This window comes from Lepidochelys olivacea (genome assembly GCF_965140295.1).
Source record: "Lepidochelys olivacea isolate rLepOli2 genome assembly, chromosome: 7".
NCBI lineage: Eukaryota > Metazoa > Chordata > Testudines > Cheloniidae > Lepidochelys > Lepidochelys olivacea.
The window spans coordinates 23,410,950-23,435,896 of NC_140417.1; the positions used below are offsets into that span (position 1 = coordinate 23,410,950).

General features: G+C 38.1%; 1 protein-coding gene across 6 annotated transcripts in view; it reads left to right on the top strand.

The window, feature by feature from the left end:
* Nucleotides 1-1,817: 1,817 nt before the first annotated feature.
* EEFSEC (eukaryotic elongation factor, selenocysteine-tRNA specific) overlaps nucleotides 1,818-24,947 on the top strand; it is a 223,077-nt gene continuing 199,947 nt past the window's right edge. For all 6 annotated transcript variants that reach the window (XR_014712554.1, XR_014712555.1, XM_084635512.1 and 3 more), the window contains exon 1: nucleotides 1,818-2,149. Coding sequence is in view for 4 of the 6 variants with exons in the window: in XM_084635512.1 (XP_084491638.1) it covers nucleotides 1,843-2,149 (307 nt within the window). In the remaining 2 variants the exon portion in view is untranslated. The remainder of the gene's footprint in view (nucleotides 2,150-24,947) is intronic.

The window sequence follows — 24,947 nt, forward strand, 5'->3', positions numbered from 1 at the left end:
AATATTCCTTAAATATTACCCATATACACATCTTGCAATGATTGAGTCTTGACAAGTTATGAGCTTTCTGTAGGTTCCTTACACCTACACTTACACTTACACTACTCGTTATGAATAAATATTCTCTACGATGTGTTTGGTGTAGTGCGTTTGTCAGGGCTGAGGTGAGAAATACTTGCAAAGAAAAACAGAGGACATCTTGCCAAGGGGTATCTCTGTCATGGACTTACACAGGGGATACGTTGGTCTCTTTTCTTTGACATACTGTATTTTGGATGCTTATCCAGCCCTTTTCCTTCATGCGGGAAGTTTATTTTCTTTTGTGAAGTGCTGTATGGAGAACTTCTCATCACTGTTTACTCTTGACTGCTTACAGGTATGTTTCTAACCAGTTAAGTAAGATACATTCTATATAAATTATTTTCCACTAGGAACCTTTGTAAAAATCCACAAATGAGTAATACAGAATAAAAGGAGTCTGGTGAGATTGATTTGCTCAAAAATTGGCTTGCTTTTTTTCAAAATATGGATTTTTTTCAAAACAAATCTATCCATATTTTATTCTTAAAAAAAAAAAGCATTAAATGTCATCAGCCTGAGACTCTTAGATACATCACAGTGAGAGGTTCTTTAAAAATAGTTTAGATAGCAAATCAATGTGTGCAGCTCAGTTCCCATCAACAGTCTTGTAGTAACACATTAGCACGGGTGTATGATGAAAGAAAATTTAAATTATGAAAGAATTTCAGCACCCAAGGGATTATTATAAATAATTCCCTGGAGGCATTGGTATCTGGTACTCTTAACTTCCCTTCTCTACCTTAATGATGAGTTTCTCTGGCCGGTCTTGGTGCACTAGCATGACTCGCCTCCCATTCAGTTTTATACATTATAAAACACAATAGAGCTTGCTCCAAACTTTATGAATGTAGCTCAGTCATCGCTGCAGGATAGAGCATGAACAATTGAATGGGAGGTAGTGGTACTATCTAACACAGAGAAGAAACAGCTGCTTGAAGCATTTGGGCAGCCCCTGGAGTAGAGGATGTTAATGCTGCTGTTATTAAAAAGCATTGATACAATGGTAGTGTCCAAAGAGTCCAGCACAGTGTGCTTGGTGCCATAAAAACATGAGACAATTCCTGCCCTGGAGGGCTAATAATCCAAGAGACAAATATGAAAGGTTGATGCTGGGGATTTAACGTACAAATGAATACAGAGAATATGGATGAGTCCTGGGCCTGTTATTTATTTATTTTTATTATCATAGATGTACGTTGTTTACACCACTAACCATGAGTCTGATTTTGTTTTTTGTGGCACCCTCCTAACAGCCTTTCAGATTTGTACTGTGTTGTGTGCATGTGTTCATGCTGCTGTATGCATTGTGTGGATCTGTGTATATACAGGTGTGTATTGTGTGCAATGTATACTGTGTCTCTACAGGTTGTGGGTATGTATTTTGCACGTAGGTGTAATACTTATAGTGTATTGGAGGTTCCCCATGAGTTCTTCTGGGAGTTGTTTGGTTTTGATTGCAAACTCTGTGGAGCAGCAGCCAGGTTTTCTGAGTCCGGTACAGAGCTCAGACCACTGTCAGCTTTAGCAAAGAACAAACCCTGGGCTCCCTCTGCTCTCTGCGGGACATATCCTGAGCCAGCCCCGGACCCTGTCATGTAGCTAATGTGGGTGACCCCAACTGCCGCCCGGGTGCCAGACGTTCCCTTTCTCCCCAGAGAGGGCGGAACGCGGAGAGAGCCCGGAACGGTTGCCGCGGAATCCGTGTTGCCGCGGGGCGCTATTGGGAACGGACCGGGGGTGTGCGAAGGGAACAGGGTAGTCATGGCCGGTTCCGCGGCTGTCGCTGCCCCGGGGCCCAGCGCCCCCCGGAGGCTGAATGTGAACGTGGGGGTCCTGGGGCACATCGACAGCGGCAAGACAGCGTTGGCCCGGGCGCTCAGCACGACCGGTTCCACCGCCGCCTTCGACCGGGCCCCGCAGAGCCGCGCTCGGGGCATCACCCTGGACCTGGGCTTCTCCTGCCTCCGCACCCCGCTGCCGCCGCACCTGGGCCCCGGCCCCGGCGAGCTCCAGCTCACCCTGGTGGACTGTCCGGGACACGCCTCCCTCATCCGGACCATCATTGGCGGTAAGCGCGGGGGGGAGGGGGGGCGCGACAGGCCCCTGAGCGAGATTGTGATTCTGGAGGGGCGGGGGCTTCTCCCCCGCCCGTGTCAGGGGATCTGCTCTGTAGGGAGAAGTGAATCCTGTGTGTGTGTGTTTGGGGGTCTCGCCTCCACTGTGTACACGTGGGTATCCTTTCCGAGGATGCAGAGAGCGGGTCGGGTGGGGGGAGCTGGAAATGTAAAAAAGTAAAGTTTGTCTTGTGTGCGGTGGGAGGGTTTGAAGAGCTGGGCGTTGCCTCCTGCCAGGGGAGGGAAGGGTTAAAACTACCTAAACAGGTGCCAAATCCTTCTAGTGGAGACATGGTTTATACCAGCAAAATTACGTTTTTGTTGTTATAACTGTCTATACTAGGGCTTTTGCCAGTATAACAATATCATGAAAAGTTACACCCCTAACCAATGTTACTATGCTAGCAAAAGTTTAGCCCTGCCTTATGTGGAGTCAAAAGAGCTTATTCCTGTAGTGGAAAAGGAATAAGCTATGCTAAAGACAAGTTCACACTGATGTAACTACTCCACACCAGGGTTCATATTGGTATAACTTTCTGTAAAAATTCACACCCCTAACCAAAATATTTTTATTGATACAAAAACTGCATGTAAACCAGTCAGTTTTGTTTATAGTAATGTGTTTGTTTTTTAAACGTTTCTTTATTGATGGAAAGGATGTGAGAATATTCATGGACATAGTTACAATTTCTCTCTCAAATTTCTTGAACTCTCCCTCATTTAAATTGTCAGAGGTTGGCAGTCCTGCTGCTGAAGTGTTCATATATAACTTGCTAGAAATTCAGATGCAAAACTCCTACCTAGATTGAGATGTTCTTAACATTTGTCAGACTATAGTGTTAGAAATACTGTGTACATTTCAGTTCTTTTAAAATGTTTTCCTTGAAAGCAAATTTGAGGTAAAGGAGACTGACTTATTCCAGCAGCACATTTTAAAATAAACTCACATTGTTTTTTGGGGGATTTTGACTTCAGCTCAGTGAGTGAACTCTGAAGTAAAGGAATTTGAGATCACTGCATCTTCTAACCATTGTAGAACTTCAGTGATGCAAAAGCATATTGAAGAAAACCTGATTTGGAAGTTTGTGGTTGAAATTACTCAAAAGATCCAGGTTTCAGAGTAGCAGTCGTGTTAGTCTGTATCTGCGAAAAGAAAAGGAGTACTTGTGGCACCTTAGAGACTAACCGATTTATTTGAGCATAAGCTTTCGTGAGCTACAGCATCCAATGAAGTGAGCTGTAGCTCACGAAAGCTTATGCTCAAATAAATTTGTTAGTCTCTAAGGTGCCACAAGTACTCCTTTTCTTTTTTCAAAGATCCAGATTATTGTAAACCCAAACATTTATCAGTAAGTGCTGGAGAGAAGTTCTTTTGAGGTTTAGATTAGTGTTAGGTTTATTTTTGCATGTATTGTTTAGCTGTTTCTATATTTTCTTGTATATTGTTGTTCCTTTAATATTTGTAAATATTGGTGTGTTTTTTAATCTCTTGTTTCATGTTACATAGTTATGCATCTTAAGTTGATGCTCTTTGAGACACAAAGCTTTTAAAAGAAATTGGCACAGGAACAAAATATTCTGTCCTGAGGAATCACTCAATTATGTGGCAAGGTGATGCTAGCATATGAAAAAGGAACCCCCTAAAAACAAACATACACACTTTTAAAAAGTGATTTTAGTGCTCATGAAAGGTGCCAGCCCTGAAGACTGCTATTCTATGGATCTAAGGTACAACATGAGCAGCCGTAGTGCTAGCTTATCACACAGTGACCCAGTTGATGATCCTTATTGCTAATCTATAGGGACCTTCTTTAGAGGGGAGATTAGTACATTTCTCATGCCTTTTCTGTCCTTAGTCTCTTTTCAAATTGCCAGACAGAGAACCAGTTAGTGGGGCAGTTTTACGACGTGGTCACCCGTTTCCTGGGAGCTGGATTGGGACCTACCAACTAATTTCATGTAGTCCACTGGAAAAACACTTTTTTGACAGATGTGCTACTTGCAAATGATGCCAGTGATGAGCACAACCATAATACCGACTTGTATGTATATCATCCTGGATAGATGAATAGAAATTATTTATTGCTTGAGTTCATCAGCAGTAAAACCCTCTGCAGTTCAGTTCAGCTGTTTTGTTATTCTGCAGTTACAGGGGGAGGGCGACTATTGGCTGCATTTAGCCCACAGTTGTGCTTTGTTTCACAGCAAAGGTGCCTGATAATTTACAGAAATACTGATTATTTACTTTATAGGGAACTAAGTTGTTCTTGTGAACAGGACAGTTCTTGTTGAGGTCTCTGTGTAGAAACTTTCATTTAGGTTTTGCTCTCTGTGGGGAAACTACTAAGATCTGAGAGAGCCAAACTTTCTCTGGAACTGTTATCTCTGGGAGGAATACTTAGGAGGGCACTAGAAAAAAATAGTTTTCATAATCTGTGCAGAGTTTGAAAATCACACTCCCTTACCTATTAATTGATAGCATGGAGTTGTCATTTGTTTCTTTTCTATTGGTTTTTAAAAGAAACTGTGATTGTTTGATCCCGACTATCAATATTGGCCAAATATAACAATTACAATTTCTGTAATCTGACCTGTGCGTAACCCTAGTGGATCTGGGCCCAAATAACACCTGATTAATTTTGTAATCCATGTTTAAAATGGTTCAGTCCATAGGTACCAGTATTGCCAATTCCATCTGTTCAGAAATCAGGCCACCAAATCCTGAGATTTTAAAAATAATACATTTTTGTTTGTTTTTATCTGCCTTTAGTGTTGTGCCTTTAGAGTTCAATCTTTCCATCTTTTCCCTCCAGCCATGGAGCGTAGTGACTTATTTTTTTTTTTTTAAATTAAAGCTGAGATTCTCTTGTAAGTGTGGGACTCCATGCTTTAAGTAAAACATTGACTATTGTGAGACTTGTTATAAAATCATGATAGTTGGAAATACTAAGGTACTTTTGTGCGAGTGCTTTATAAAACATCATATACTTCAAAAATGACCTCACTGTAGGATTAGGTAGGAGGAGAAAAGACCAGTTTAAATGCAAATATCTTTAAATACATCAGACATAGGACAGGTAAATAGATATAGATATTGTTATACCCATTCTACAGACAATAATCTCACATGGAGGTTGCGAAGCTTACTGTTTGTAAACTATGTAGAGATTCCTAGATGAAAGGTGTTATGTGGGCCCAAAATATTATTTGTTTTATTATTTAGTATATTCTATTTGAAAGTTTTCTCTGGGTGGCAGCTCCTCTTTAAAGGGATGATTGAAACAACCCATCCTTTAAAATCATGTTGTATCTTGTTAATTATTTGAAAGGGAGTTTTCATAGCTGAATCCTGTATTCTTGCCTATTCCTCCTGTTATGCAGGGTAGTGTTGACCTTGCAAATACTTTTCATGACAACATAAAAGAAGTGTCACTGGAGATGAAACCTTGGTTTAAATGAATGCAGAATATTTGAGCAGTAACCAAATAAGAAGAAAAATGGAAGATGGAAGTCATATTTCATTCTGTGTGGTTGCATCTTTCTTCTTATAAAGCTTGCCCTTGAGAGCAAAACATATCAAGTTTTAAATCAAAGAATATTTTACCTACATGCTAGGAATAGAAAACGTTAATTCCAGTCATGTTGCATTCTTAAGCTTTTAGCTGGAAGGTTATAGTCAAGGTTGGAATGAAATGGTGGGTATAACTTTTTCCAGTTAGACTTCTTAATTACTTTTTAGTTCTTAATTTCACTTATGCCCCAACAATATCAGTTTGTTCTCAGACCATAGACACCAGCAGTGAAGTGGTAAGGCATTCTGAGTAACTGCATGCTGAGGAATATACCATGGATTTCACTTAGTTTCATTATTCTCCTGTATAGTGCAGCTGCAAGTGTTATAACTTATCTTCCAGTGCCCACTTGTGTGCTAGGTGCCTCACATTATAAATAAGAAATAATCTCTGCACTGAAAAAAAAATTACTATCTAATTTCAGACAGTGGTGGAACTAAAAGGCAACAAATACAATAGTTTGAGGATGCTAGGTGAGTTACAGCAATATGGTCATGTTATTACTCTGTGAAGACATGCACGGGATTCAGTATATATTAAAATGCACAGTTTAAATATATATTTTAAAAATGGCTTTGACATACTTCTTGTGGGTGTCATGGTAAAAGTGGAACTTCACATCTACATTACAACACACAGTTATATATGACAGAGAAGGGAGACAAATGATATGCTTGTCAGGGCTCCCCTATGAGCAGTAAAGTCTTAGGCTGCCTTTGAGTTGTTGAGCACAGAATGGCTGCTACAATTACGTGCTCAGTCATTGTACAATCACTGCTTAGCCTTTACTTTTGAAAACAGTACATGAATATGGTTAAAACTGATTTTTGCTTACAATAAGACTGATTTGTATAGTTCCACTTTTTTTTCTGTAGTGGGAAGGTTGCTTGTCATATAACCAAGACCACCACTGCTGTTTGGCCACTTAGTGGTAAAGATGCTTGATAATGGTCTCTTTTTTATTCGTGTAGCACTGGAAAAGCATATAGGGTAATTTGCAGTAGATGAGGGTTACTAAACAAAGAATCAAAGCCCTGAAAAACTTAGTCTTGAGGTGCATTCTTTAGCTTGTATCACAAACAGCAAAAAGCTCATCACAATTACATGACTAAAATTCCATCTCACATAAGTAATTGAGCAATTCTCTGTCATTTTACACGTTGTCTGTTTTTCTCTATAATTGCAGCATCTATTTCCTTGCCAGGTTCACATACAGCAAAAGGGCCCTGTGACTGGAATGAGAGGGTAATTCCAGGAGTAATTCACTCTCTCCTTGACCAGCTCATGCTTGTTTTCAATACTGAGGCTATGCCATTTGACAGACGTGGTGGTGGGATATGGAGTGATTTTTTTAAAGGTTAATACGCAGGTTTAGGCTGTTGAGGGATTTTACTCCATGTGGGCGAGTCTGTGTGATGCTGCTGCTTGTTTTGAGATTTTGTTTTGGTATTGACAATGAGCTTTATAGATTTTCATGAAGCTGTCATTATCTTCCTCAAAGGAGTGGGACTTGTACGTGTGTGTTGTACTCTAAAAGGCCTATGCATCCGGTAGGGTGCTGAATGGTTTTTCAAATGAGTTCAGCAGTAGGGGAAACCTGCAGAGAGGTTACAGAAGTTAATCTTCCAGAAGACATTCAATCCTCATATTTCATTTTAAGACCACTTTGTGTAGCAATGTAGTTTAACCAGTAGCAGATTTCTTATTTGCTGTTGGTTAATTTCATGCCCTACAAAGGGTCAGCACACTAACACAGAAGAACATAATTACCTCACCCTAGCTCCCCTTTAACCCTGCATGCATACAGTGAGGGATAGTGAATTGTTTATTTTAGGTAAGTAGTTTTCAGATGCCCTTTATCTACTTGATTTTGAATGAACTGAGATGACTTCTCAAAGAACATTTTAAAAAATAGATTTTGTTGGTTTTTTTTCCTCTGAAGTTTAAAGGACAGAGTAGTCTTAAAGAGTTTTAATCAGAAAGTTACTGCTTGACCCTGGTTGTCTAAACCTGCAGGGGAAATTTTGACAAACTTGTAGTTTCATAATCCTTATGCCTGTCTGAACCTTTGACCTGTTTACTGCATAACCAGAGGTTCATTGTCACCATTTGTCCCTTTCAAAGTTCCTTTCAAAAAAGCCTGCCTTGCAAGTGTCTGTTTCCACTTTGCTGCTGTGTTCTCTTAAGGAAGGGTATTAATTCATACCTGATACACTGAAGGGGCCAGGACTTTTGAACTCTCACAAGAGCTTGGGGACGGGGAAATGAGCATAGCAAAAGCATGTCTTGCAGATGCAAATGACTGCAGTGAAAATAGTCTAGGGAGATCAAGGGAAACATGGGCCTGGTACCAAGGTTCAGATTTGGTCAGCTAGAGATTATTTGTAAGATTAATGTAGTAGTACTTTTGTTGTTGTTGTTACAAAATGTTTATTTTGATTAGTTTGTTGTAAGATATAATTAATATCTATGCACATAAGGTACACCAACCTTGCAAAATTGCAGTGAAAATATGCTGACCTATTAGTACAAAATCTACTTGCCCATCTTTGATGATGATAAAATTGATACCTGTTTTACTGCAGATTAATGGACAAGTAGAATTTTGCAAGACTGCTATCATCAAAGATTTGATCTCTGGTTCTACTGTTCTCACACATGCTCCATAGGGAGCGGAGACCATATGGGCTGCAAAGATAGCAAAAGATGCTCAGTCCCTATGGGGATGAAGACCAGGAAAGGAAGGCGAGCCTTTGCTGCTCTACGGCATCCCCTTTAGCAGACTGCTGTTTGGCAGAGTAAGGTGTGGCACTGATGCACCCTGAAAGAGCTATCCAGTAGTACTTCCTCAAGATGATAGAGGCTGGAACAATTGGCCTTCAGTGGGAGTATTTTAGGAGGGAAAATAGGGTGGATCTGCTACCCCCATCAGGGGAACTAGAGCCTGCTTGGGAGGGAAAGATGCTCCTTTTAAGAATACATACTCAATATTGTTTTTAGCTTTTTTTTTAATAATAGTACAAATGTCCATGTAATAAGTTTGTTATAGTTACTGAGCAGATTGTCCTAAATCTACTTGCATGTGCTGCAATCCATCTACCATATTTTTTACCCCGGCTTAGTGTGGAACAGGACTTAATTGTAACTCTCCACCGACTGTTATAATGAGATTGGCTGTTTGAATACTGTTACATAAAAGTCCAGTTAGTGAACAGGGAAAGTAGTTCTGTGTAGCTGTCGTAAAAGCTTTCTCTTGTCTAAATGAGTATTTCTGATTACATTTGCACATATGCCAGAGGGTGTTACTCCGGTAGCCTAATGGCAGAGTTCTTCCCAAGCCATGTGAGAGACCTAAATTTGAAAGTAGGCCGTTTGCTCCTTGGACTTGTAGAGGTTAGGAATGCTATGGGAGCAGCGTGTTCTTCCTTGTTGAAAAGAGTGCCTTTCATTGCTCCATAGCAACCATTCTGGTCAGTTAAACAAGCAGTGCGGTAAGCTCTGGGAGGACCCTTGGCCACCAGCTTGAGTTGAGGGTAGTGGTTGTAATGAGCCTTGTGGGTGGTGTGAAAGTATAAAATGGAAGACCTAGGACTCTGGGTGAGGGAGGGGTAGTTTATTTTCTGAAGCTGCATAGTGGTTGGAACTTTTGAAATATTCTACTGGTCTGAAAGGATTCAAACATTTCTTTTAAGTTGCTAGTACTTTAAGTGTTTTCTGAAACGCACACCAAGGTTCTTATATCCAGCATGTGTATAAATGGCTTACATGTGCAATATAGTTGTACTCCAAAAACTGTCTAATACAGTTTCAACTTTATTTTTTAAACTAAATCCCTTCTCTCTCAAAACTAAAATTTAGATTAAAAAAAATAATTTTACAGTATTCTTCTAGTGCCTAACATTTGTATGACAACTTGGAGGAGTAACTTTACTGAATTTTTAAATGAAACAAAGTGTATGGTTTGTTTGGTTTTTGAGTACAGATATGAATGTATAAAGAAGAGGTAAAGGAGGTTGCTGGTATAAAACTGTTGCTTGCTTTTAAAAAGAAACAAAATGTAGCCTTCTCTACTGGACATTATAGTGCACAAGAGGGCAGTGTTTGCTTGCAATGCAGGATCTTTATGATAAATGTATAGGGTCAGCCTAAATGTAGTGACCCCAATTTTAAAATGAGACAATGCATAGGGTCCATAGTCACTCAGAACTCAAACATAGCCTAACTCTTCTCCCCCCTCCCTCCAATGATTCATTCTTCTTTAGATGTCTTTGTAGACATGTTGATGTCTAGGACCTTGATAGTGTTTGTACTTCTTAAACAGTAAGCAGTTTGGTCTGTTGTCTTGTACATTACATGGCAGAGGCTAAGTAGCATCTATAACTGAGGCAAAACAACTGCTTTTCAATTAAAAGCAATGTGATTGTGAGGATTCTTCCCACCCCACCCTCCCCCCAAAAAAGGGTCAAATGTTGTGTGTGGGTTTTTTATGTTTACGTAAATACTATCTGACTTGACTCATAAATGAATTAAAGATGTGGAAACCCTGGTACTGGGTATTAACACGTGCACACCTGCATTTTTACCTTAAGGTCATATAACAAATAAGCAAAAGCAAGGAAATTGCATGTTGTTACTCCTAAGTCCATTCCAAACTCCTCCTGTGTTGCCTAGGAATTGCAACATGAGGGTTGGGATAATCACGAGGCCTCTCTGTTACACTGGTATAGTGGGAGATTTTAAAAATAGAGCAGTGGCCTTGACATGGAATTTGCCTGGTGTTTTCAATTGTATCATAATTTCAGTGTTCGAACATAAAATTTTGTTGTGCATTAGTTTCATTTTCATTTTAATGTATGTATATAAAATACCTTGGTTTGACTATCTGACCAGTTTTGTGTGCATGCAGGTCTTATGGTCTGAAGTCTGTTGCTGTCAGTTTATAGACTTGGAGTTTATGGTTTTCCTATGAGGAGTTACAGATCCAACAAAATCCTAAACTCTGTGCTTTAACTTGGAAATAATAGTAGAGAGTAAATCCAGAAGATTTTTCCTTATTTTTTAAGGGTTTATGGATATGACAAAGGATAAGACCAGCAACTCTTGATCTTTGGAGTTATACTGTGTAATCACATGCTTTTCTGGGTATAGATGGAACACTATCAGAAATATGATTATATATATAAAATGAGCATTGCACAATTAATCTCAATATACTGCACATCTTGATTTTGAAGTTGTGGTTTCTGTTATGATTTGATGTACATCTTAAATGTAAATTCTAAACGAGTGGTTTTATTAAATTACTTTCTCTGGTTTACATGTCAGATGTGCTACTACTAATCAAGAGCTGTTTTGTGTGTTTGTACATACTTGCTGATGTACAGCAAAACCACACTTTGCTATTTGCCACAAAAATACAAAACTTCTCAGGAAACATTTAATAACCAAGCACTATAGACTTGCCAACTAAGACTGCTACTTGTTCATTCATTCTGTTGAGTTAAAAAACAAAATTTCTTTGTTCCATCATGCTGTGTACTAGCATTCACAGAATAACTACATAATCTGTCACCCCTGCCCCTTTTAGCTGCTTGTCTGAAATTAGTTTGTAGGCAGTTTGGGGCAGTGATCAAGATTTTTATCTAGTAGGTGCTGTTAAGATAAACAACAATATAGTGATGTCTTATGTTAAGAGCTTGTTCCTTTCTTAAAATCTAGTACATTTTATTTACAATATAAAATATTTTAATAATTGCAGTTATCAAAACAAATTAACAAATACATTTTTCAATGTTGCATTTTTGGTGGTGGTGAATGTGTTCATTTGCTAAACAGCACAATTTAGTAATTCACAATAGTCTCCCAGTCATCATTGTGAATTAGCAAGTTTCTGCTGTATTCATGTACAGACATCCTGTAGCTTGGTTTGGAGACTGCCCTCAATTAGAAGCTGCTAGATATAGTTATAGTCTATATGATACAGTACTTTTATTAGAAAACAAGTTGGGATTTTATATACAAGTGCGACTAGTTTCACTTGGAGAAGGCATGGGCCTACTTTCCTGAGTGTGTTTCTCCTTTCCTCCTGTGTGGTGGATTTTTTTTTTTTTTTTAGCCTTACAAATAATCATGTCTCCTCATGGTATCCTTTGTTAGAAGTGCTTATTTTTTAAACAAGATCATGGATGGTAAAATAAGAGAGCATAGTTCTAAATAAGATGTGCAACATGTCTTCCAAAAATGTCATCTAATAAAGAAAACAAACTCAAACTCCCAAATTTCCATTGGAGTTAAAGCCCATAAATAGAATAAAAAGTTGTTTTTGTGTGTGGCAGCTAGTTGTTTTCTATCTTGGATCCCTGAGGCAGGCCTGGCAAGCTGAAGAGCAAGGACAGATGTTCTTCAGTGGTAATTTCCAGCTGGATTCTTGAATGCATTATGTACTGTGGGTCACAGCTCATAATGGAGCAAAACTGAGTGAGAATTCCTGCAAAGAAAGATTTGAACAACCCATAGGATAGATATGATGAGAAAGATACTGTGCATTCTGTTAGAAAATGTTTTCAGTGCTTTCTGTAAAATTCAGATTAAATAGCCATTTTGAAGTGCTCCCTTTAAACAGTTAGCTTCCATAAGCATTGCAGGCAGAGTAAATACCAATAATTCTTATTTCCCATCTTCTTATCAGTACTTCTACCAAAATGTTCTTGCACAGCCTATCTAATCTCGTCAAGTGAACATCAAATGATTAGTGTCAGCTCCCAATTTGAATTATGATCTCTGTTTCAAAACCAACCTGACTAGTTCTGCATTAGATAATAATTATCAGCATTACCAGCATCGGGGTGGTTGTGACCAGACAAACTCCTATATATGTGTGAATGTGACAACACAAGAAGAGTAGGTGAATAGTGAAGGAAAAGGAATAGATGAAAGAGGAAAGTTTTAAAAATAGTGGTGTTGAGCATGCTTTTGTATTTGGGGAGAGGGGTTCCTCAGGGGTATAAGCATCAGATTTGAAATACTTGCATTTGAATCCTAGTAGGGTCAACTTCCCATCAATTTTTTTCTGAAAGAGATGAGTTTCCATCAGCTAACTGTTTGTTGAGGTGTGTTTTGTTTTTGTACAAAACTTGAATTTTTTTTGTCTTTTTATCCACTTCTTGGCATTGTGGAAAAAAGTGAATCTTGACACTTCTTCACCCACCCCTGAAGTCCCAAGTTATTCCTTCCTATGGACTTCCTGGCATGTTCAGGCTTCTTTTTCTTCGATGGCATGCTTTTCAGCCTTCCTGTTATGTGTTGTGCAGTAACCAGCACATCTTTGGCAATCAAGAAATAAAAGCTGAGATTGTGTCTGCTCTGTGTGGATCTTGTGGCACTTTTTTCATAAGAGCAGGCGTTTACCTTGATTTGTTTGCTTAAAGTTTCTCCTTCTCCCAGTGCTGTGCAATGTGTTGTGTACCAGGTGGCCATATTTCAATAGTGAAGTGATTCCTGCATGTATAAAATTTTAAAAGTGCTTTGAGAACTTCTGAGATGGAAAAAAGCTAGGGAAATGTAAGAGATTGATGTTTTTAATAACATCGTCCAATTTAAATTGAGCTGGGTGGGCAGGGGAGAAATGACTTTTTGTCCCAGATACGTATTCATTCTTAAAGTCTACTTTTGTTATAAAAAGCCACCCCCCCCCTTCCCTTCCTGCTACTGCAGTCAGCATTATCGCACTGGAAAGAAAGTTTCCAGAGTATGCAAAAGCTGCTTTGCAAAGAAACAAAATTATTGTATTTTTTTGTGATTAAGAAGAGGGGGCAGGGAATATAGATTCCTTGTACTTTGCTGTTACGCTGGACAGAAGACAAAGCCCAGTCTCTCTTGCTGACTAATGTCATCATTGGTGGGGTTTTTTCCCCTACAGAGCAATTTTGTCTCCATTGAGACCCCCACAGCCATTGGCAAGTCCATGCCCCGAGATTAAATCTCATGCTTGGGTGAAATTCTAATGACTGTAATTGTTTCCTCTTTTCAAGTCTGTGGTCCCGTCATCAAAGACCGGTACGGAAATTATGCATTTATGTTGTAAAAATGAGGTCACGATTACCTGAACCTGCGGTTGACTTTAGGGGATTCTATGTGGTGTTCTGGCAGTGGTTATCCACCTTCACATTCTAGTATGTTGAAATGATTTAAAGCGTGGCTTAAGAAAATCGTATATATAAAATAATAGAGGCATGCCTCAGTCTGCTTTGGGTTTACATGCTGTTATAAGATATAAATCATTACTGGATTATTGATTCCATTCAGTGGAAGGGTAGTGATAGAGGTGATGACAGTAAACGATCAGAGCACAGTCTGAGCAAAAGTGGAGGAAGAAGCAAGTGGATGTGGAATAGGATAGGTTTATTGTGAATGGAGTGGGGAAAGAGTAATGTCCCAAGGTGGTACAGTTATGTAATGGGGTATTTAACAGGAATCAGTGTGGTATTACAAGAAAGTTTGCTGGGTGCTGTGCCCATAGTAAAGGCCTGATAACTGCAAAATGCTAAGTGCTTCTTATGAAATGTGAGTGCTGTCAACTCTTTGTTTTCAGTATTCACTGGAGTTACTCAGTATCTTGCAAGATTACACCAGAGTTACAGTGCCTTGGTTGGAGGCAGCAGTTGTGGAGTAGAGAAAATACTTTACTGTTTTGAATGCATATATTAATGGAAACCATAATTGATACAGAAATCTCTGATGCATTGTTACAGTGAAGAATTTAAACAGTTGTCAAAAATTAAGTTTTGCTTCCTACAACAACTATAATTTGGTCTTCTTAAGCACATGTAGTATAGTATTTTGTAGAGTTAATTAGCCCAACCCTGCAAAGTCCGTGCGAATTGAAGATTCTCATCTCCTTGTGGGATAAGATCCTGACTTATACTACATTTCTGCCTTAATGTATGTATACAGTGTGGTTAAGTAACAGTTACTCTGGGAATTTTATCTTTGAATTTTCTGACTTTTTTTTTTGTTTTTAAACTACAAATAAGATTAACTTTTTGCATTGATTTCCTTGTTTTTATGGCAGTATGAGGGGAAAATCTGTGATTACACATTGAACAGTGTAACACTTATTTCATTTTGTGAATTGCGATTCAGATAAACACTGCATTTTTTTTAAACTAACTTTATCACATTCAACATATTGATAATGCATAGCTAACTATGGCTCTCTTGATATATGCATACTCTGAACATTTACTGAGAAATCATATAGAATGCATGAATACTATATGATTTTTAAATTATTTCTAGATCATGTCAAAGGATTTTGACTCACAGATTTCACTAGGGATTAAGGGAAAAACATCCAAACTTTGGATACTTCAAACTAAGTACCCAAGTCTGTATTTAGACACTTACTTAAGTGACTTGATATTTTTTCCCCAAAGGCACTGAGCTTCAGTATCTTCCACTGATTTCAGTGGGAGTGACAAGTGCTTAACATTTCTGAAAATAATACTGCTTATTTAGGTGACTAACTTTGGGCACACAAGTTTGGCCTATGTCTGACAATATTGTAGTTTTTGGATTTATTAGACTGTTCCCTCCTCCACTTCCACCAAGTAGCTGAAGTTTTTTTAGAGCATGAAAAAAACCTCCCCCCAATAATACAACGTACATCTTTGTGTTTTCACTAAGAAAATAAACACTTAAAGTGATCATGATATACGTATACATGCCTGAGTATCTGCATAACTGTGATATTGCCAGTGCCAAACATTCAATAATCATGAGTCAGACCCCACAAAATTAGAAGTTTAAAAAAATGTTTTGGATTTTTTTGTCTGCCTTTTGGTTTTTGAGTCTTTACAGTACACTGGGATCAAATTTTCATGCTTTTCTCTGCAACCATGGGGACTAGAAACTTGTTTTTAAATAAAAGCTGAGATTTGCTTATATTCACATCTCCAGGAACTAGGGCATTATTACAAGACCTATAGTAAAATCATGAGTTATCAACACTTTAACCGTATATCTGTAATTGTGCTTACTCTTTCCTTTACCTGGTCCACTCGTAACTCTGAGGTTTTACCGTATTTTCAAAAGTGTAAGCTCTTGACTCTTTTAAAAAAAAACCCAAGCAAACTGCTGTTCCTGAGTAAAAGTTAGAATATGGAGATTCAGCTTTAATTTTCCTTTGAAATTAGATATCCACTCCCAAATTAGATACCTCCCAACAAAATAAAATACAACCCTTACTTGCTTTTAAAGGAGCACTGTTCTCTTGAACTCTAGTCAACTTAAAAAAATAGTTGTTTTGGCTACTGCACCTGTCCCCTTCTGTTCCTAATTTTGTTATTTTTCAGTCACATTAAGACCCACACAAACCAGGGAAGCTGGCTGACTGTATGGGGGAAACTGTGAGATAATAAAAAGTTCTGTGAAATGAATGAAATAAATTGAACAAACTGAAAAATTAGAGAAAAATAGTTCTATGTGTAATCTTAGGATTGTTACAGTTAACGTTTAGGTTAAAAAAAATTCAGACACTGATTTTTAAAAAGTGGACAATATCCTTTTAAAGTTTGCAAATATAGCAATAAGTCTTTTTGCAGACCCCTTTTGGATTTATGCAGTGGCATTTTGAAAAATTTAGGAAATGATTGTCATTAGTCTATAATATAGTGTTGCTGATTTTTATTATTTATTTATTTTATTGTAGTGCCTAAGGTGTACTGAACTTAAAAAAAAAATGCAAAACACCTCCCCCTTTATTTGAAAACAATTTCATAGAATGTGTGCTGCCAATGTATGTATTCACACAGTGGGCTATAACAGTTCCCAGGATTCCTAAGCAGATGGAATTGACAGTCCTTAACTCTTATATGTCTTGGATTTGATTTTTTGAGGGGGTCGGTACTGCGGGAGACTTTGTGTTATTTATTAAAAAAAAAAAAAACAACAACTGAATAGAATTTATTTCTTATCCAGTCCCTGCTAAACTTTCCATATGCCTAGTTGCCACTTCCAAAGAGGACAAAATGCCTTCAGTGAATGAGAAATGTGAGATGCTGTGTTGGGGGAGGAGGTAAGAGTAGGGGTGGTGTTTGCAGAACTACTTAAACTAAATTTTAGGGGTCAAATGCAGAGCATTGCATGTGCGCACGTGCACACACACAAAGCAGCCAAGGTAATTCAGCTGAAATAGCACAACCATAAGAATTTGTCATATGATATAGAACATTATATGTAAACCATCCTGGTGAAATCTCAAGAGCTAATATAGTAAAAGATAGGTGGCAAACATTACTTTGCCTCACAGCAGATAAAATAATCAACCGACTAATTTTCCAAAAGTAAATTAAATTCAGAAACTTGTCTGTTTTGCTGCTGTATGGAGATAGTGTATTTATTTTGAAATAGTTTAAATGACTGAGCTGTAACATCTCTCTCTCCTCTGCAACCCACTAACTCCCAGCAACCAAAAAACTAAATTTAAACCACTGCTTGGTCTTTCATCTTCAAGGTCGTGTGCTCACTTTGTTGCTTCAGCATTTCATTAAAAAGTGATTAGTACTCTTCAATTATACATAAGTTTATCTCAGTGAAGAATTTGCAGTTCGGGAATGTTGTTGGTTTATTGAATTTGGCCCATGCTTAACAATTTCAGCAGATCTCTTTGTCTGAAATCTATTATTATGCAAGAATATTCAAGTAAATGGGGCATTGCCTTGTTAGTGGTTTTTTAATCAAAATCTCACCTGTTTCTTTGGAGAGAATCTAAAATGTACCAGACTTATTCTAGAAGGAGCTTTTGAAAAACCTTGAGATCCATATCTTGAATTTTTTATTTTGGTCAGCTAAACATAATGGACATACAATACACCTTCCTCCACCAGTGCAAGAAAACTGTATGGCAGGCAGGTGTTGAAGTTTACAAGTTGTTGGAATTTTGTGGTCAATCCAATGTATTCCCATGTTCACAAAGCGAGTAGTTTCATGGTCTTGAATAATGATCCTTTTTTTGTGCGGGGGATGGGACATACTCTTGTTTCCTTAAATTTTAAATAGCCAAGCTGTTTACAGGTTTAACCGCACAAAAACTCATATTCTGGGCCTCTGGTTTATTCTATTTCAGTGATGTTAGTAGGTTCTTTGCCTGCCTGATGCTGGCACAGAGGGGATAGATTTCTTTTACTATCTTTTGTGAGAAGTGGACATTCCTATGCTGTCATTTTGCTGGTAAAACTCTTGCTAAAGTCTCCCTTCTCAGACTTTCTGTGGGGTGCTGTGATTCAGTTTCACTTGGCCCAGCAGAATCGCTAATGCCAGTCCTTGTGGAGAAAAATGAATCTTCCTGTTGTACATATAACTTTCTTTGTGGTTATTTTTCTCAGCTTCGAAGTGTATTATTTTTAAAAAACAAATCAGTTACCAACTGAACAGGCTTGTGACAGAGTGGGTTTTTTCTTTTTTGGTTAGCATTTTTCTTTTGCTTAACGAATCTGTCAGATAAAAATAAATATATTTTAAAAAATCCTAACCTTTTGTTGACACCACTCTATTAAATGTGGAAAAAATAGAAATCTAATTTAGATAATACCTGTCTAATTTTTTACATCCACTTAGCTTTGGGCTTCTTAACTAGACTGGCCAGTAATGTCAGTTTCACTTTCAGTTTCTAGACTATTTAATTGTCTTCTTTTTATACAGTACAGTCTAGTGGTGTTCTGTTTAATACTATATGGGAATTTTTGTCTGTTCTCTCTAAACCTAAACAAACCTGCCTCAACTGAAATGTTGGGTCCCCCCGGGTCTCCTGCTGGAAATAGCTCAGCTTAAGTGATCACTCTCCTTACAGTGTGTATGATAACAGGCATTTTTTCATGTTCTGTGTGTATATAAATCTCCTCATTGTATTTTCCACTGAATGCATCTGATGACATGAGCTGTAGCTCACGAAAGCTTATGCTCCAATAAATTTGTTAGTCTCTAAGGTGCCACTAGTACTCCTTTTCTTTTTGCGGATACAGACTAACACGGCTGCTACTCTGAAACCATTCATGAAAACAGTTATATAAAAGTTTTTGAAAGCTTCTATTTTAACAAAAAAATAATTTCTGAGCCTAAAATATGTTGCCTGTCTGTCTTCAATTTCAGAATTTCCCCAGTGTAGTTCAGTTGCATTATTACTGTAACATGGCTTATTCTTTAACTCATTACCAGTGGACTCCATCACTTGGTAGCCTGACTAGAGCTTTTAGGTATTAAAACAAAAAGAATGTGTTCATTTTAAATTAAATTTATATTCTATGAAAAAATCCTTCCATCTGTTGGTCTAGAATTTTATCTGTTTAGCCTCAAAACTTGTTTAATTTAGAATCTCATTGTTCTCTGTAAATCTGAGTTTTTGTAAAAGGGGAAAATAATGAAATATGAAAAGTGACAGTTAAAGATATGCAAATATATTGCAGAAGTAAAGTATCTGTGAGTGGGTTCTTATAAAGAGTGAAGTATGTATCCTCTGGGAATTCTTGGTGTAGTTTTGATTCTTATTTATATCTGTCTTGTTTTCTAGGACACTTTTTCTCTTCAAATTCACCTGAGGAATAACGTCTTGGGGGTCACTTTAGCCTGTGAAGTGTGTCTTCTGGATAATTGGTTGGGTTTTGGGTGCTTTACTTCCAGTTGTGATGTTTAAGATTCATAGACTAGGGAGGCTGAATGTGTCCACTGGTGGTGTATTCTCCAAGCCTTGAAACATCCTGGTGTTTCAGTGTTACTCAGTTGTAAACACTGAAATTCTAAATTTGAAGTATAAAATATTTTGCATAATGAGTATTGTTTGTTTACACTCCATATTATTTCCCTGCTTATCTAGGACTCTTCGGTTTGTCTATTTACTGTGTTTTCCCATCAAATAACTTGAGCAATGCCAGCATTCCTTAGAGTTAAACACTTGTACTTGGCAAAACAATGTGTATCTTGAGTAGACTTTGTCTTCTGTGCAGTTTTTCAGTTCTCTGGGGATGTTGCCAACCCCTGTTTTAGTGCCCAAATTTAAATTTGGGGGAGGAGAAGTTTCCTTGATTATAAACTAAAAGTAGAACTCATAGAAGACAGTAGGTGGGGAGAGAGATGAAAGTCCCAAAGTACTTTCACCTTTCAAAGATCTTCCTTAGTCAAAGCCACAATTTTGACCTTGCTGAGGATTTTGATCTTGATTGATATTTTATATAACCAATAGATATTGCTAGTCACAAACAGACTGGCATACATAAATTAGGCCTGGGACCAGAACCATGTAAAACACCCTTTTACCCCCCCGGCCCCCTGCAGACCCTTTAGTATTGCTCTTAAGTAACTTCCTCTAATTTTGTTCGAAGTTGTTCATACACATATTATGGAAAAATATTATAAAATTTAACCAGCATAAAACAGAATTCTATAGAAATTATTCTAAAAACCTTTAGAATTTAGTAGTGAATGAGAGTTTCCATGGAGTTTTTGAACTATGCTATAGAATTGTGGAGTAGGGATTTAATCAACAATCAAATTTTATAGGTCAAGTCACCACCTCACATTATTTTCTGTTTAATTTTTTTTTGTTAGGGATATGTATGAAAAATGTTCTTTTACGATTCTTATATGTTGACCTTGAGTGGTCTGTGGTTTCCCAACGTGTATAAATTGAAGCAATAAGTTCATTTGACAGTTCTGGGGTGAAAGCCTTTTCATTATCATAGGAGGTACTCAGTCTAAATATAGCCTGTGGGCGGGGCCCTTGTTTCACATTTGTCTGTGAGGTGCTGTTCACATTTACGACACTGTAGAAATAAAGAATCTAGCACCCAGTGTTGCAACCCTTACATATTCAGTTGCACTTGGATTAGTCATGTGAGTAAAGAGCTGCAGGATTAGGGCCTAAATTGTAAGGATGTTGGAGCAAGAGTTTATTTTTCCCCTTAGTTTTCTGTGAAACCTCATTCAAAGAGCCCTGCAAATCTGTGGAGATCTGCAGACCACGTTTGCGGATCGTGGATGGATGTGGATCCAAATTTTATATGTAGAGCCCTGCAAATCTGCGGATATCTGCTTTATCTGCGGATATCCACCTTCACAGCTGTGGATATCTGTAGACTGTGTTTGCAGATCGCGGATCGGATGTGGATACAAATTTTGTATCCATGCAGGGCTTTACCCATTCACGCTAGTGGCACTATAATAATAATAATAATTAATAAAAAGTCCATGGGTGAATAATTGTCACCCCCTTGCATTTGAGCATGGTTCCCATTAGCGTTTTTTTTCTGAAAATTACTACTTATGGCAACACAACTGTCTTATTAGACTGCGGATCCCACTGCCAAATTGTCCTTAATAAGACTTTACTTTTTTAGCTTTTAGATAATTATGCTTTTTTCAGCCCCTCCCGCCACTAGAGAAACCTGCTGCTTCCTCTCTCTTATTAATGTCTTTTAAATATTTATTCAGTGTTACAGCTAACTGTCCCTTATCACCTTTTTTCTATACTATATATCATTAAATTTAAATTCCAACCCTTCTAATGTTGGCAAGTATTGTAATGTAGCTTTATTCAGTAATCAGCTCTGCATCGATTTCCTCCTTTACAATGAACCTCGCCCTTTCTGTTACATTCGGGCTTTTATTAATTATGAGGACACTATATTGTGAAATGCAAATACTGTACAGCTTACGATACCGGGATGTTGGCAATTTAGATAGTGTGTGCAGCATTATATAGTTTCTTTTGTCCTGAAATACTGGAATATGAAATTTACATGACTGTTGACCCCTTGGAACTGTTCTGAAATGAGATGTGTATCTCAGGAGGCAATCCTAGTCAGCAAAAATTTAAATAAAAATAAATACACTGTCAAACCTTTATATTTGTCCTTGCAGAAAGCCTGAAATAGTGCCATATGGTGGTTAATGATTTCTTTGGAGAAGATTCTATGACACAGTGTAACATCTTAGTGGAGTGATAAAATATGTAGGATGATGATTATTTTATGGTTTACTACTAAATACTGTAAGTAGGACCTTGTGTCTGCCATGACCCTAAGGCTTTAGAAGTGACTATGAAATTCAGGTCTTGCTACAGAATTTTGGTGGTGAATGTAGTCTTTCTTTTCAATTAAATCAAATTTCTAGCCTTCCCAGGTGCAAAGAAAACCTTATAAAAGTGAAGAGTGTAAATCTGTATGTTGACGTCCCTTTAAGTTTGCAAATGGAGAACTTGAAAGAATGGTTTTGAGAGCTGTAAACTGCCTGTGGGGGTGGAGATGTTAATTCTAAAACGTTGCAATTTCAATTTCAATTGCAGCTAGTGTGTGTATCTGTTTTTGGATGCAGTGGTTGATATGGGGTGTGGGGGAGTAGGGATGGCAAGTAAGGTGATGGGGCAAGGCAATAAAAGTTCAAGCCCTCAAAAACTGTCGCCTTGGCCCAGACCCCATCTACACAATCTAGGGAGTGAGAGAAGATGTATCCTCTCCCAAGTGCCAGTAGTCTCAGTGTTCCGAGATCTATATGAGATACCGCCTCTTTTCCCAGGCCATACTGCTGCAGTGGTATGACAGGAAAGGTGCTTGGATTGGACTTTAAAAGAAGAGAGGACTGCTTGCAAAGCATCTTCCCAGAGGGCAACGTAATGTTGTAACTTGTTTCCTCCTTGGTCCAAAACAGCCTGAATCTGTTGATGATGCTTCGAGCATGTTGTAAGGCACTTCTCTTCTCCTTGGCATTTGGGGAGGGGGAAGGTTTGTGAGTCCTGTGTAGCTATAGTGGTGGAAATCTGGGTGGTTAAAACTACTGATGGTTGCTTTCTGTTGTTGGGCTGTTGTATGAGGTGAGAATTGCAGAAGTTTATTTTATAACTGTCTTCTCATATAATTGTCAGGGCATCTGGAGTTAGGGATAGAAGCTCCTTGTACTGGTTATGCATAAATCTAAAGGAAAAAAATCCACGTACTGGGTGTCAAAAATCCAAGCTTTTTGAGTGCCGAGAGAGCCAACTGCCTTTTACACAGCTGCCACAACTTCAGGCTTCTCCTGTCCCCTTTTCCTGCTCCTGAAACAACTTCTGCAATGTATTTATATGATATCAGTGCTAAATTCTACAGCATGCTGATAATTTGTGGGCCGCATGAAATTGAAAAAAATCCCGAGTTAAACTGAATTGAACATCAAAATAGAGAACAAGGAATAACATAGGTATTTTAGTTTTCACATTTAATTAATAAACTCGTATGTATTTGAAACTGCTGCAAAAACATCAACGTGCTGCAGGATTCTGCAGCACTCTACCACAGGAATTAGAAGGGCTTTCATCAGAATGTAGGTTGATCATGCTGCAGAGTATTTGAGATTGTGTACAACATGGAACATATTTAACTTGCTATAATTGCTTTTCTTCTGGTCTAGCTGTCTCTTAGCTGAACTTGTTGTTCTTGCTTAGTTGTTCTCCTAGGTTGTCGTTACACATGGCAAAGAGTAGAAGTGAAGTTGTAACCAAGTATACAACAAGTTTAATTCTACCATAGCAGGAATGCTTTATTCACCGATATTTCTTGTAAATATCTCCTTCCTTGTTTGTGATTCTTCAGCTCAGTCAGGTTGTGTCCTCCCTTGGCTGAGAGAGATTTGATCAGTACCATCTTTAGCCAGAACATCCCATGCACACAGATAAAGACTGAGCATATTGTATTTGGATCTGTAGTCTTCATATGCTGCTCCTCCATATTCAAGAAATGGGTGGTTCAATCTGCAGATTAGATTTGGTGTTCAGCTTCCTGGCAAGTTGCCAATGTGGCTCTTGGGCAAAGATGGGGTTGCCCATGTAGGAGAAGCTGTTGATCTTGTGTACTGGAAGTTGACAGACTCTGTCTTGAAGAATAATTCTTGTATCCATTATTTGGAATGCGTATCTAAAGTGTTCTACTCGGACCTCGAGTCTCATTCCATAATGTTACATTTAATTGACCGTTTCTAAATTTTCATATACAATTTGGTTGTACAAAGTAAATTTTCACATTTTCTCAGAGTAAGAAACAACAGAGTCCAGACTTTGTGCTTCCCTGTCTTTTGCTGTGTTGCCCTTGAGCTCTTTTTAAAGACAGCAGAGTTAGCTACGGTTTCTGTCTTAGGGAGTGACTTTTCTACTAGCTTTTTTACCTCTTGAACACTGTCTGTTTTGATCTTGACATTAATTTGGAGCTTCAGTCCTGACTTGTGAATTCCAGATTTGTTAGAAAGAATTTGTATTTTTGGCTCATGAGATCTCTCCAACTTCTCATAACCTTTGGCTCCCTCTGCTGGCTGTGGTTAGATCTTCTACCCCATCCTCCAAACATAATTGAAAGTTTTTTTATGTTTAGTTTGTGCAGGATTGTTAAACTCTGACTAATATATTGGTAAGTATGCTTGGGGTTATGTATGTCCACATGATCCTTGACTAGGAAGGTTTATCCCCAGGTTTACTGATATTCTTGGTTACATTTATAATGATATATACTTTAGCTTAAAAATATAAACATTTAAGTGCTTCCCATCTAGAAATATTAATCACCCCACACAGCCACTGACTTCATTAAATTATGCACACATAAGACCTGCAGTATGGAGACCATAGTAGCTGCAGGATTATTCTCTCTACACAAGAATGTTTTCACATTTGCTTCTGTGATGGCTAATTGATAATTAGGAATATGTTCATTGCTGAATTCCGATAATCTCTAGCTAAGACAAAGTGATTTCTGTCACCATATAGATTTCACTTTAATGTTAGATTTCAGAGGCAGCAAATACTATTTTTTGGGAAAGGGGGCATAGTATATTTATGTAAGTAAGAGCCATTTGTTGTACTGCATAGAGAATCGATTTTGGAGACCAATTGCAATACAGGGATGAGTCTCTTATTCATACTTGGTTTGAACAAAATAAAACAAAGCCTGTATTTATCCTCTGTACCAGGCTCACAAGCTCATGTTTCGGTTTTTCCTTCCTCCTCTGTTCTGCTATGGACTATTTTTCCTTCATCAAACAGACGGGACCTCTACAGAGTATTTTTAATCTAAGCAAGACATCCAGTGGCCCATGATGTGCCAGTGTTGCACCAGCAGAGGAAGGGGGAAAAGGCTTTCCTCATAGCCAGAGGATTTCCAGACCTGAC